A 15,325-nucleotide genomic window follows, 5' to 3' on the forward strand; every position below is an offset into this window, starting at 1 on the left:
TCAGTTCTTTACGATTTATATTAAATACTTCAGGGAGTGAAACATTTTTAAAGCTCTTTCTTTTGAGGCTCTCCAAGATTCATTAATCATTAATGAACCATCCCCACTACATTCCTAAATATGCCAACAGGATTTTCTCTCACGCTTCCCCTTAGTAGCTTCCTGTTGCCAAGACCACCTCAGGACTCACAAAGTGAGAAATAAGACTTGAGAATATGAAAAAGCAAGACAGACTCTGGTCACTCAGTTTTAGGTATTCTATTCTGTGGGTGGTTTGGTGAATGGAATGCAACAAAATATTGTTTTCCTCGATGTAGGCAGACCTTCCAATTCATCATTAGCTAAAATCAGTCGTCCATGAGCATCAAATATATGACTGCATTTTCAGCCCTGCTTTCTGAACTGCCCTGCACTCACCAGAGGGAAGGAAAAAGGAGAGGGGAATAACCCTGGGAACCGTGAGTGAAAGAAATCTTGGTTACGGTACTACCACATCACTGCCTCGTCATACTACTCTTAAATTGCTATTTCTCTTTCTGCCATACAATCTTCTTCCTCCAGCACTACTGGGCACAAACCTGTCAGATTGCTTCCTAAATGTTCATCCGCATGAACAGACTGGACTGCTACAGAAATGGGCGCTTCTTGAGATAAAGGGAACAACTCCTGTCTCACAGAATGGCTGACCCCATCACATCAATTTTAAATTATTAACAAATAGCTTGCATCAGAGCATGAGTTGATTTGTATACAAGTGGAAAATTCTCCTACGCGTGAGTCCTCCAAAATCTAGTTTTAGCATATCCTCAATGTGCTGGCAATCATACTTTCAAGTCACAGGATCTTCAGTAATTAGCAGTGGGCCATGGCACAGAATGGAAAACTAAAAGTATTCTCTCCAGGGAATCCAAAAGTGGTCTTCAAGGCCAAAAGGGAAATTCACTAACACCTTTGCACCTCAAAGGGAAAACAGAGAGGAAGAAAGACAACTTCCACCTTCCTCTCGCAAAACTATGACCTTTACTACAGAAAGCTATTTCACAGGAGGTGCATCCAAAACACTATCATTCTCTATCCCTTTCTCCAAATTAATTCAGTCCTCTGTGATAGCATCCTGCTGGATACAAGACATTGTTAGATTTACTCTGCCATGCTACTTCCTGAGAAAGCAAGAAATGGTAATCCTAATAACTTTCCCTATTAAGGACAGACTTGCTGGCCCAGGTGAGAGCTGCTCCACTTGACTTTTACCTGCTGTAGACAAGCTTTGCACACTTTCAACACAAAAATAGTGTTTAGTACCTGGAAGAATCTCTGCCTTCCCTGACTAGTGTGAAGTATTCTATATGAATACTAAAAATGGAGAACACCTGCCAAAACTAAAACTTTCGTTAAAACAGCTAAGGACTGATTTCTTCCCTTAAGTTAGTGAGCCCTATTGGTAAGCTTTTATGTATCAAAAAGCCACCAAAACCCAACCAAGAAAAAAGCGCCCTGAAAACACCCAACCAACTACCAACAGCCAGAACACCACAGTGCACTCAGTTTTTCATGGGAAGAATCTAGAGTCTACATCTTACAGGATTTGGAGACAGCTGGAACTTACAGAGGTTTCTACAAATCCTCACCAGACGCTTCGCAGACCATTCGTAAGAGGAGGAGAAGCTCATAATCATTTTATTGGATGCTGCTATGAAAATACCAGAGTCTGAAGCACTTCACTCATTTATCCCACGAGTGCAAAAGTCAAAGGAACTTACAGAAGCCAAGCTACAGGTGTCTCTGAAGTCTTTTTCCCACTTTTCATTGAGGAGGCCGAAAAAATGGCCTGCTTTCTAAATTGGCAGAAATTACTTCATCATTCAAATGCTTATTTGAAGCTATCCTCACAAATGACAGTAGGAAACATTTCCCTTAACAGGGAAGAAATGGCCAGCCTTAGAGGCAGCTATGTGGATGAGCAAGCTAACTGAACAGCAGCATAGGGAAACCCCAAGCTAACCATACTCTAGTACAACTTCCCTTTCAGCCATTAACTGCTGGCTACTGCCCAGCCATAGCTGAATCTATGAAAAACACTGCAAGTTTTCATTTGCTCTAGAATCAAACTGTTGAATAATACCAGGTATAAATACTTTTAAAAAGTCAAAGGCAGCTCCCACTAAGTAATGCAATCCAATAATTATTTGGGAATACAAGGTCAAAACCTCACTATCTTCCATTTTCTCAACAAAGTTCAAGAAAGGGTAGACAAACAGTACATGAAAGAACCCACCTGTATCAGATGTATCTGCACCAGAGTTCTCAGAAGATTCCTTAAAAGCACACAAAAGGAATTTTAATACCTGGTGTAGCTTAAACTATATTCATTAGCCCATAGCATTTTCTGCTTTCACTACTTGCTCAGTTCTTGGGGGATGGTGGGAGTAAAACAAATGCAGGTGTATTCCACAAATTGTGACCAAATCACACCATCTTTATTAACAAGTCTATACACAAACTTACTTTGAGTCCAAAGAAGCTATTCTAGACCACCCAGATTGTACAAATAGTCATTTAAAAAGTTAGACCCACATATTGCCTAACTAAAAAGGCGCTTGATGGTGAAGAGCCCAGATCCAACTGCTCTCTCTCCTCCTTCAAAAAAACCCTAATAAAACAGCTGAAAACCAGTACAGATATCGTGGCACAGGACCACCTGCTCATAAATGATTTCTTAGCTTTTGACTCCACAAATACATTTTCCCAAAGAGGCCAACATAGGACAGTTGGGGTTGGAAGGGACCTTAAAAATCATCTAGAACCAACCCCCTCTGTGATGGCCACATTGCTCAAAGGCTCACCCAGCCTGGCCTGCAACACTCCATCAAAACAGATGCAATGCAGCACCCATACCTGGCGTGCCGGTGAGTTCTCATCTCCAAGATCATGGCTCTGCTTCTCTGATATTTTGTAGCATGAATGGGAGAGGAAAATAAAAACTGCATTACTTTCATAATACTCACCCTCTCTTCCTATTTCTGTTTTCAATTTCTTTTATTTTTCCCTCTATTTACATCCTATCACCAGTGGCTCTAGTAATTGGTTTCTTTTTCTCATTCCCTCTCCCTCTGGCCAATCACACTACAATGAAACACAAACCAAAGTACTCCAGCACACTTTTGGTCACTATTGAACAGTGCAGGAAACCTGTTTTGTGTGCTTCATGTTCAAGGCACTTGTGCATATCTTCTAGCATGGTGTGTGCTACTTTTACAGCAGAGTGCAATATCCTTGGTTGGCTCAAGCAGCTTTCAAAATTGTCTCTTCAGCATTTGATTATTGCAAAGGAAGTCTATTACTCTGAACTTCTTTGCATGAAATTGAAGAAATTTCACTTCTAGCCCTAATTTGTCAGACACTTTTCTCAGTGGTCAACCCTACCTGCTATCATCTGAGAGTTAATTAATTCCTTCTTCTGTTAATTAATTAAATAAAGTATACAGCCAATAAAGTGCACAGGACAAGTCCTGTATACAAACCGCCATCTTTCTCCCAAGTCTGGATGCAGACCACTGATAATTATTCAAAGCACAATTTTCCAACCAGTGGCTATAAAACCACTCTCTCAGCAAATCCAACAAGCACGTAACTAGAAGGCTCTGGCTTAAGCTTGTAACCTTCTCTGGAAATTAATCTTCATGATTTTTGCAAAACACTACTGTAACACCTCCTTAACAACATATTCTTTTAGAAGCCAGAGTGCCTCTTCCAAACATATCTGGATTGGGAACAGATGGCATTAGAAGAATAAAGTGGTGTCCAGTTGAAATCCCTTACTGAGCAAGGTCTAAGAAGCACCACAAAGCCCATTTTGTTCCCAAAAAACTCTCAAGGAAAAAAAGGCAATTTATGTAGCTGATATATGACCAAAATATCACTTCTTTGGGAGGCTGAAATTCATTCTACCTGCTCTTCCTTCACTGAGAGCTGCCATAGATGAAAAAACAAAAAAGTCCACCACTCAAAGGACTGTCACATTTGAATCAGTAAAGCTTGATGAAGGTGCTGGACATGCCACCCAAATAGGAAAACTTAAACCTAGCAAAATGCAGAATTGTGAGTTGGAAAAAAACAACACGAGGTATATTCTAAGGGGAGGCGTCCATTGATCGGTATTTGCTTAATGTTCAGACTTCCTAGCACAAACCTTTATGTATCCTAATTTAAAACACTTAGGTCCACTTAAGAGTAAGTGAGTAAATCAAATCTGTACATTAGCATTACATCCATAGTCAGACATATATCTGTTTTGGGCTGAGGGTTTAAGGTCTATGGGCTGCTTTGATTTTTGGGTTTTTTTAAGGCTAACAGCAACCCAAACCAGACAGTTCATATGTTGTCATGTGTCTTTGTGTTTCAATTCAACAAAGCCAGAGCAATGTATGGTTTTCTTAAGCTGGAAAAAATCTGCAGTATTCTATTTTTTATGGAATATATAAATATACAACGGAAAATACAAATCTACTCAAGCTTACGTTGTTCATAAGAAAGTTGTTCATCCAACTTTATTATTTAGTCAGAAATTTCTTTCCTAGGATGACTTGAAAAACACATATTACCCATTTTTCTGCCTTTCTAGGGCATCTGAAATGGAGTACACTACATTTAAAATTACAAAGATCAAGACTTTCTAGCATTTAAGACAACCATGCAAACTCCTTTCTGTAAGAGCTTCCAGGACATTCAGACCATGAAGTAGATTTGCAAAGATTAGCAAAATATTTATTCGAAGTAACTTTAAATACAGTATCTTTGAAAAAAAATCTAACTTTCTTTCCATGTTTTATCAGAGACTATAGCCACATTTTTGAATGACTTTGCCTCATTAGCCAAATGGAACAAGAAGTAAAGGTCAGGACCATCTGAAACTTTTTGTACCAGACCCTTATTTTACATCTCTACTTTGGGATTTCTTAGGCTGATTCAAAGCCTGTATCTGACCACTGTATGGACAAGGTTTTTGGCAGTGCTGTGGAGGAAGACTGGTGCTAGGCAGTGCTTTGTCCTCTTGTGCTCCAAATAAAAGTTTTTTTCATGAATGACATAAAATATTTAGACATTTTGCAATTGATTTTTTTAAAAGAAACACTACCTCTTCTCCTTTGCTGTTGTCTAGTACGCTGCAAGAGAAAAAAAGTCAGAATAATCAAAGAATAGCAAAATAATTTTATCCATTGTATTCATTTACTTTGCTATAGCCCACAACTACAAATCCCTTCCATTTTCTCAGGTTTCCCTGGCCTAACCAGAAAAGCCACAAGTATCTTGTAAAACTTACCTGATCATTCACTTTTTCCCTTCCTGTTGCCGCTAAAGTCACTGCAAGAACATACCTGCGCCCACAGAAGAGGCTGAGACACAGAATTTCCCTCACAGTCTTTTATGGATTTGGTTGGGAAACCTGGGCGCCAAGGCTTAGTGGACTGTGCACAAGGCATTACCAGGAGTGGAAAGGGAACCCTAAATACAGCCTCTTCTTGGTCTCCATTAATCCACTCATGCTGCCTCAGACTGAACTGCATTCCTCATCATGCCCTCACTGTGTGGGGCTCAGAACAGCTCCTGTGTTACTGCCAAGGCACGCCATACAGGCCATGGGTTTACCTGACACACTGACCGGTGAGACTGCAAAGATTCTTTAAATATTTGGCATTATTTCACAGGGGAAAAAATACAGAAACCAAAGATGAAACCAGAAACCCCTGCTGAATCAAAGAACAAAGATAAATTGATTCAATGCATTAACTGCACGGAATGCATTCTGAGGAGTTCCAAAAACACACATTCCCAACAGATAGCAATTGAAAGAAAAAATTTCTCCAGGTTTACAAGTGGTGCTAACCACTGATAAATAGTCATCTCTTTAGCCAGATGCATCGGAAACACCTAAACTATCCTAAAACTCTATTGTAAAGCAGGTGATGACCTTCTCAATACCTCTGAAAATATTCTATAGCATGGCAAGATTAGAATATAATCCTATCTATCTATCTATCCATCCACAAAGAAATACTGCTGCATTTTGGCTGCATGGTAGGACTGTACTATTAAATACCGTAAATCCTTTCTTGCAGGTTTTAGCATCTTTCCTTGACGTACGGTTCTGTCGTTTAGGTCCTAGAAAAAAACAAAAAGTAAAAATATTACCACTTATCATAATACCATCTATACTGAATATCACTCTAACAAACATTTAGGAACAACATATTACAGAATAACAAAACATTAGCAAATCTGAACTGTCTGCCACCACATTTGCTGAAATAAAAATTTAAAGGAAAACAAACCAGGAGAATACGGCAATTCAAGCTGAGAAGTCACGCAAGAGAAAAAAGAGCATCACATGCTGAGTCCAGCAAGACTGAGCTAAAATCCCAAGAGCATTACAGCCCCTTATTCAAGCAAGAGGAGAAAAGAGGCAAAAGATTTTAGGTTCTAGATTTTAGTCAATGAATGCAGACTCCATGGTATCTGGGGTTAGTTAAAGCCATAACTAAGGCTCTACGGGACCGAGATCCATACTCCTTCCATTTTGAACAGAGATCACTAACCAAAAGAACAACCAATCCTTTACCAATGCAAAGCTGTCTATTACAGTACTCTTGAATGCTTCCTTCCTCTCCCATTGGATAATGTGTATGAAATGCAAGCCTGCCAGTCTGTAAAAACCTTTGGTGCACAAGTGGTAGTTCTCCGATCTCTCCAGGAAGTTATAAAAACTGAGACGGCAATTCATGAACGTGGTAGTTCTTATAGGGCTTCATTTTAGGTGAAGAGGAAGAAGGCCACTCATGGAAGTGATTTTCTGGGAAGAGCTGCTGAAAGCTTCTCCTGGGCCTGGCAAAACTAATTGCCGGCTGGCTCTGAGAAGAGGCATGCCGCTAAGCCAGTTAGAGAAGCTGGTAACGCCTCTATGCCAACGTATTTAAGCAGCAGAAACACCGCGAGAAGCTCTCGATCTCTGCGCTCTCCGAGGAGTGGCGCCGCTCCCTTTCCTTTCCTGGTGGAGCCTGCAGGGCCGCGCTCCGGGCCCGTCCGGCACGGCGAGGAACCACGCGGCCGACACCAGTGCCGGGAGCGGCCGCGTGGCCGGGAACGCGCGGCTGGAATTGGCGACCAGGGCGCTGCTGTCTTGGCAGGGCTCGCAAGGAACTCGGTTCCCTTGGCCGCTCCTGGGCAGCCGTGCTGCAGACAGACGGGCCAGGGCGGCGGCGGCTTTTCCTTTGCGCCGCCCACGTGAAGAGAAGGCGCGAAATGGAGCCGGCGGGGACCTCGCCCTCACAGCGGGCAATTCTCTCGCGCAGAGCCCGGACGGGATCCGCCTTTCAACACTGCAGAACTCTGCAAAATCTTCTCGACTGATAGCACGTGAGAACAGACGAACCTACAAACACCAACTCTCTCCCAGATCCAAAAACAAGGAAGGGTGAAGACATCTGGGGAACACAAGAGTGACACTAAAGCCGGTGCAAAGAAGGGATGGGGACAAGAAGAGCCCCAGGCCTCAGAGCTGAAATTCTTCTACAAGCTGTGGTGAAGATTAGAATACTACAAATTATTTCCCTGTAATTAATGAAGTAGCTAGAAGGATGGAGAATGCTCCCGAATCCCATGACAAAGAAGCGCTCAGGCTAGAATTTGGACATGCTGAGAAGCTGTGATCTGTGAGAGGCCTGAGCAGAGAGAGAGAGAGGTAGAATAACCCTTGCTTTCAGAGACAGAGGAAGAGGACACTTGCTTTTATACTACAACAGCTCATCCTTAAAAATTGCAGCCCATGAACTAATGGCCCAGGGGCACAAGGCAGTTGTGAGAAGACCACTCTGCCCATTGACACTCGTCAAAGCAGGTTTCAGGTGTGACTGCAACCTGTAAAAATTCAAACCACAATAAAAAGATCACAGAAAATTCCCTCCCATCTCCCACAGAAAGGACCCCATGGCATAGCAAGAGACTCCTCTCCCTAAGTGAACTGAAACAGAAGTTTTACAAGCCACACACTCACCAAAACCCCCATACTTTTCTCTTCCTATGCTCTCAGTGAGAAATAAAAAAAGGCAGGGGATGGTTGGGGGGGGGGGGCGGTAGGTAAAAGTACTCTAAAGGTTTTAATTCTCATTATCATCTTTTTGATTGTGTAAATAAAATTTCCTTCATACCTTTTAAAGTGTTTTTCTCCAATTCCTTATCTCACCCCACAAGCTTTTTAATTCTTCTCTCCTCCTCCTATGCTCAACCACAGCAGAGCAGAAAGAATGGTTTTCTTTGGTAGATGCACTGGCTTTTAGCCAGCACCAAGCCCTGACGTATCATAATCTTCATTTCAGTGATAATAAAATCTGCCAGAAACATTTAATTTCCCAGAAAAGCCACCAAGATACTAAGTCACAAGTCCCACTCAAACCCATATTTATATAGAATCTATTTTAAAACAATAGCATGCTTCCCCTCAATAAGCTTTCCATAAGCATTATTGCCCTATAACGCATCAACCATCACAATGAAAAACTGGATAAATATTGTCATGGGCCCACATGGTTTGGATTCATGTTAGCCACATGGGAACATGCAATGACAAGTTAAGTAAACTGTCTACCTACTACGCCCTGGTGCTTGTAATTAATCAGAGCAGTATTCAGAATACTAAGTGGACACGAAAAGACACAATCCATTCAAGCCCACCAATCCCTTTGCTTCCTCTCAGTCTTCTCCATTTTGATTCTACCTACAAGTCACCCATACATTATCCATTTGTTTACCCTGAACCTTGCTAATAACCATTGTCTTGTCTAAAACTGGGCATGCAATAAACTAAAAGTGCACAAGGAGTAAACAATTGGTATTATACTGTACATATGAAACAACACACCTTTGTGAAGCTTAGTAAAATACAGTATCCGTGGCACTTAAATATTCTGCAGCTGCCAACACTTGCATGGCTTAGTAAGTCTGCACATACAGTATGCAAACATTGTAGCTTTAAGGAGTTCTTACTGTCAGGTCTATGGTAGGAGGAGGAGGAGGAGGAGAAGAAGCTCATAATCGTTTTATTGGATGCTGCTATGAAAATACCAGAGTCTGAAGCACTTCACTCATTTATCCCACGAGTGCAAAAGGCAAAGGAACTTACAGAAGCCAAGCTACAGGTGCGTCTGAAATATTTTTCTAGCTATCATTGAGCAGGCCGAGAAAAATGGCATGCTTTTTAAATTGGCAGACATTATTTCATCATTCAAATGCTTATTTGCAGCCATCCTCACAAATCAAAGTAGGAAACATTTCCATCGACAGGGAAGAAATTGCCAGCCTTAGAGGCAGCTAAGTAGATGAGCAAGCTAATTGAATACCACAATATATAAACCCAAAGCTAATCATATACTTTACTGCAACTCCTCTTTCAGCCATTAATGCTGGGTACTTCCAAGCTATAGCTTAGACCAAGAAAAACACTGGAAGTTTTCATTTGCTCAAGAATCAAAAATGTTGAATGTTGAATACCAGCAGAAAATATTACAAAAAGCCAGTCAAAATCTTTGGCCAGTAATTAAAGCAACCAAGTAATTCTATGGAAATACAAAGGCAAAACCTCCCCAGAAATGAAACACTTTTCCTAAACAATATTGATGAATCCAAATTTTTTAAAGAAATACATTTGAACAACAGACAAAAGACTTAATTGTACCAAGTAGTTCTTGCCCCGGCAAAGTTGAACGACGACTTTTTGACGAACTTGTTGGTATCTGAAAAACATAAAAAGAAAAAAACAATCTAACATTCTGAGCTTTTTGCATGCTAAACATATCATCAAAACCTTACTTGTGACTTCCTTGCCTCTTGCTGTTCTGGGTCATGTACAGTTATGGCCTTTTAAGGGCTCAGCCAAGTTCAGACAAAATGGAAAACACATAGTCTAAGGCTTCAGTAGGAAGTTTTAGGAGTTACTAGTTTATTCTTGGAAAGCTATTCATCATTTTTTCAACTTATACATTACATGTCATGTACTAATCCCTACCCCAAATATAAGAATTTATCCATGGATATATATCTACACACACACACACACACACACACACTTGAGTAATCTACACATCTCTGGCAGCTCCAGCAGAAAAGAGAAGCTGTATCCTGACACTTCACCTCTGACCTTCCTTGCTCCCCAAATCAAAACAAAGCTAATTCTTTTGCTTTGAGCCTCTACAAAGCTCAGATTTACACTTTTAAGAAAACTGACAGCTCAAAGATCAACCTGCACATCAGGGCTCCAAGAATAACATATAAAAGTAAAAAAAAAAAAACGGAAAATACATTTCAAAAACATTTGCTCTGTTTCTTACATTTCATAGCTCTCAAAACCCCCAGATCCTACAAAATCTACACAGACATCAAGCAGAAGAACAATGGGAGAAGCACAGAGAAGTTGTGTCAGAATGCATTTAACTGCTGCCCAGGTCAAGAGCTTTGATTTTATTCTAACTAGCTAATGACTTAGAAGAGGAGAAATATCTTACCGTTATCCATTTGGGAATATTTCTCTCATCACCTTGTAATATCACATCCACTGGAACTCTTTTTTTCTTCAGGTTTTGTCCATCATCTACATTCAGATTCTTAGAGGAAAACAAAATTATTAAAACACATAAAACTTATTGGCACAGGCAACTCCAAACTGACTATTCTGATTTACTGCAAACTAGTGTTCTTCAGATCAGAATATATGCAACCTGCATAAAGTTATTTTTAATGTACACATTTTAAGCAAAAATCTGCCTCCACACGTGCCCCCCAGCAAAAAAAAAAAAAACCCTATAATTCCATAGAAGGAACAATCTGTGAAGATATATAAAAAGGGATAATAAACAAGAATATTCAGGGAACAGCAAACACTGCCTTAAAGATCCTCTGATAAAAACCAACAAAAATCCCAAACAAATAAAGAAAGGAGAAAGAAAGAAAAATGGCTACAAAACTCTGACAATGACACCTGCAAATCTCTACTTGTATTCCCAACATCCTGTGGGAAGCCATATACAAATTAAGGCCTATTCTGCAACGACCCTCAATGTAGAACCTCAGAGAATTTTGTGATACAAGGCAATTCATTAGTTAAACTGTCACTTTCTGAAGCAGATTCAATTAGCTGTTGTCAGAGAGTGGACACCAGCACAGTGCTAGACAAGTGAGGAAAGCAAATCCCATTTTTGGCAACGCTATTGAAGCTAGCAAACACCAGGTTTAAAATGGCTTCACAAACACAAAGTGCATGTTGTATATTTCCTCAACACTGTAAATAGTCTGGCTAGTCCTGACCATGGTCTAGTTTGGGAAGCAACAGCAGAAGATTCCAGCCTGCTTTTGTTATGGCAGCCATTACTGCTCATTTACCATTTCCTTCAAACCATGTAACCCACTTACGCTAGACCCCCAGGTGAACAACCATTCTTTTTGTAAGCGTTTTCACCTTAAGATCCATCTGGTTTCTCTTTTTCCTTAGCTAGAAAAGCCTTTCTCAGGGATGCCTGCTGATGCAGTACACTGTAGGCCTTTCTCTGGCCCACTGCTATTAGCAAGACAATAACATCACTTGTCATTGGTCTCTGTGACACTAATTATTGAACCCCTCACTTGCCAAAAATGTGCATTAAAATGCAGACAATATCAAGTCCTCCGCTGACTGCATCAGCTCATCAGGCAGGTGTAAACAACTCAAATAGTTAACAGCTTCTATTGAATCACTACATTCTATTGGACACCCAAAAGTTTTACCTTGAGATGAATTCCTTCAAATTTTCTTCCTACGGAGGCTACATCACCACCTTCTTCACCTGCAATTTGAAGGTAAATATTAAATCAAATATAGCTGAACTCAAAACAGAAATATTTTTAAGCACACACTCAGGGTTAAGAAACTTTGTTTGCCATCAGTTCTTTACGATTTATATTAAATACTTCAGGGAGTGAAACATTTTTAAAGCTCTTTCTTTTGAGGCTCTCCAAGATTCATTAATCATTAATGAACCATCCCCACTACATTCCTAAATATGCCAACAGGATTTTCTCTCACGCTTCCCCTTAGTAGCTTCCTGTTGCCAAGACCACCTCAGGACTCACAAAGTGAGAAATAAGACTTGAGAATATGAAAAAGCAAGACAGACTCTGGTCACTCAGTTTTAGGTATTCTATTCTGTGGGTGGTTTGGTGAATGGAATGCAACAAAATATTGTTTTCCTCGATGTAGGCAGACCTTCCAATTCATCATTAGCTAAAATCAGTCGTCCATGAGCATCAAATATATGACTGCATTTTCAGCCCTGCTTTCTGAACTGCCCTGCACTCACCAGAGGGAAGGAAAAAGGAGAGGGGAATAACCCTGGGAACCGTGAGTGAAAGAAATCTTGGTTACGGTACTACCACATCACTGCCTCGTCATACTACTCTTAAATTGCTATTTCTCTTTCTGCCATACAATCTTCTTCCTCCAGCACTACTGGGCACAAACCTGTCAGATTGCTTCCTAAATGTTCATCCGCATGAACAGACTGGACTGCTACAGAAATGGGCGCTTCTTGAGATAAAGGGAACAACTCCTGTCTCACAGAATGGCTGACCCCATCACATCAATTTTAAATTATTAACAAATAGCTTGCATCAGAGCATGAGTTGATTTGTATACAAGTGGAAAATTCTCCTACGCGTGAGTCCTCCAAAATCTAGTTTTAGCATATCCTCAATGTGCTGGCAATCATACTTTCAAGTCACAGGATCTTCAGTAATTAGCAGTGGGCCATGGCACAGAATGGAAAACTAAAAGTATTCTCTCCAGGGAATCCAAAAGTGGTCTTCAAGGCCAAAAGGGAAATTCACTAACACCTTTGCACCTCAAAGGGAAAACAGAGAGGAAGAAAGACAACTTCCACCTTCCTCTCGCAAAACTATGACCTTTACTACAGAAAGCTATTTCACAGGAGGTGCATCCAAAACACTATCATTCTCTATCCCTTTCTCCAAATTAATTCAGTCCTCTGTGATAGCATCCTGCTGGATACAAGACATTGTTAGATTTACTCTGCCATGCTACTTCCTGAGAAAGCAAGAAATGGTAATCCTAATAACTTTCCCTATTAAGGACAGACTTGCTGGCCCAGGTGAGAGCTGCTCCACTTGACTTTTACCTGCTGTAGACAAGCTTTGCACACTTTCAACACAAAAATAGTGTTTAGTACCTGGAAGAATCTCTGCCTTCCCTGACTAGTGTGAAGTATTCTATATGAATACTAAAAATGGAGAACACCTGCCAAAACTAAAACTTTCGTTAAAACAGCTAAGGACTGATTTCTTCCCTTAAGTTAGTGAGCCCTATTGGTAAGCTTTTATGTATCAAAAAGCCACCAAAACCCAACCAAGAAAAAAGCGCCCTGAAAACACCCAACCAACTACCAACAGCCAGAACACCACAGTGCACTCAGTTTTTCATGGGAAGAATCTAGAGTCTACATCTTACAGGATTTGGAGACAGCTGGAACTTACAGAGGTTTCTACAAATCCTCACCAGACGCTTCGCAGACCATTCGTAAGAGGAGGAGAAGCTCATAATCATTTTATTGGATGCTGCTATGAAAATACCAGAGTCTGAAGCACTTCACTCATTTATCCCACGAGTGCAAAAGTCAAAGGAACTTACAGAAGCCAAGCTACAGGTGTCTCTGAAGTCTTTTTCCCACTTTTCATTGAGGAGGCCGAAAAAATGGCCTGCTTTCTAAATTGGCAGAAATTACTTCATCATTCAAATGCTTATTTGAAGCTATCCTCACAAATGACAGTAGGAAACATTTCCCTTAACAGGGAAGAAATGGCCAGCCTTAGAGGCAGCTATGTGGATGAGCAAGCTAACTGAACAGCAGCATAGGGAAACCCCAAGCTAACCATACTCTAGTACAACTTCCCTTTCAGCCATTAACTGCTGGCTACTGCCCAGCCATAGCTGAATCTATGAAAAACACTGCAAGTTTTCATTTGCTCTAGAATCAAACTGTTGAATAATACCAGGTATAAATACTTTTAAAAAGTCAAAGGCAGCTCCCACTAAGTAATGCAATCCAATAATTATTTGGGAATACAAGGTCAAAACCTCACTATCTTCCATTTTCTCAACAAAGTTCAAGAAAGGGTAGACAAACAGTACATGAAAGAACCCACCTGTATCAGATGTATCTGCACCAGAGTTCTCAGAAGATTCCTTAAAAGCACACGAAAGGAATTTTAATACCTGGTGTAGCTTAAACTATATTCATTAGCCCATAGCATTTTCTGCTTTCACTACTTGCTCAGTTCTTGGGGGATGGTGGGAGTAAAACAAATGCAGGTGTATTCCACAAATTGTGACCAAATCACACCATCTTTATTAACAAGTCTATACACAAACTTACTTTGAGTCCAAAGAAGCTATTCTAGACCACCCAGATTGTACAAATAGTCATTTAAAAAGTTAGACCCACATATTGCCTAACTAAAAAGGCGCTTGATGGTGAAGAGCCCAGATCCAACTGCTCTCTCTCCTCCTTCAAAAAAACCCTAATAAAACAGCTGAAAACCAGTACAGATATCGTGGCACAGGACCACCTGCTCATAAATGATTTCTTAGCTTTTGACTCCACAAATACATTTTCCCAAAGAGGCCAACATAGGACAGTTGGGGTTGGAAGGGACCTTAAAAATCATCTAGAACCAACCCCCTCTGTGATGGCCACATTGCTCAAAGGCTCACCCAGCCTGGCCTGCAACACTCCATCAAAACAGATGCAATGCAGCACCCATACCTGGCGTGCCGGTGAGTTCTCATCTCCAAGATCATGGCTCTGCTTCTCTGATATTTTGTAGCATGAATGGGAGAGGAAAATAAAAACTGCATTACTTTCATAATACTCACCCTCTCTTCCTATTTCTGTTTTCAATTTCTTTTATTTTTCCCTCTATTTACATCCTATCACCAGTGGCTCTAGTAATTGGTTTCTTTTTCTCATTCCCTCTCCCTCTGGCCAATCACACTACAATGAAACACAAACCAAAGTACTCCAGCACACTTTTGGTCACTATTGAACAGTGCAGGAAACCTGTTTTGTGTGCTTCATGTTCAAGGCACTTGTGCATATCTTCTAGCATGGTGTGTGCTACTTTTACAGCAGAGTGCAATATCCTTGGTTGGCTCAAGCAGCTTTCAAAATTGTCTCTTCAGCATTTGATTATTGCAAAGGAAGTCTATTACTCTGAACTTCTTTGCATGAAATTG

The 15,325-nt window shown here is 40.6% G+C and overlaps 1 protein-coding gene across 1 annotated transcript in view; it reads right to left on the minus strand.

The window, feature by feature from the left end:
- LOC134414970 (uncharacterized) overlaps positions 1-15,325 on the minus strand; it is an 81,011-nt gene that overhangs the window by 21,616 nt on the left and 44,070 nt on the right. The window contains exons 26-34 of the mRNA XM_063150297.1: positions 14,856-14,902; positions 14,236-14,275; positions 11,806-11,864; positions 10,551-10,649; positions 9,725-9,782; positions 6,098-6,159; positions 5,135-5,162; positions 2,896-2,942; positions 2,276-2,315 (exon numbers count right to left, since the gene is read on the minus strand). Of these exons, the coding sequence (XP_063006367.1) occupies positions 2,276-2,315; positions 2,896-2,942; positions 5,135-5,162; positions 6,098-6,159; positions 9,725-9,782; positions 10,551-10,649; positions 11,806-11,864; positions 14,236-14,275; positions 14,856-14,902 (480 nt within the window). The remainder of the gene's footprint in view (positions 1-2,275; positions 2,316-2,895; positions 2,943-5,134; positions 5,163-6,097; positions 6,160-9,724; positions 9,783-10,550; positions 10,650-11,805; positions 11,865-14,235; positions 14,276-14,855; positions 14,903-15,325) is intronic.

This window comes from Melospiza melodia, chromosome 2 (genome assembly GCF_035770615.1).
Source record: "Melospiza melodia melodia isolate bMelMel2 chromosome 2, bMelMel2.pri, whole genome shotgun sequence".
Classification (NCBI taxonomy): Eukaryota; Metazoa; Chordata; class Aves; order Passeriformes; family Passerellidae; genus Melospiza; species Melospiza melodia.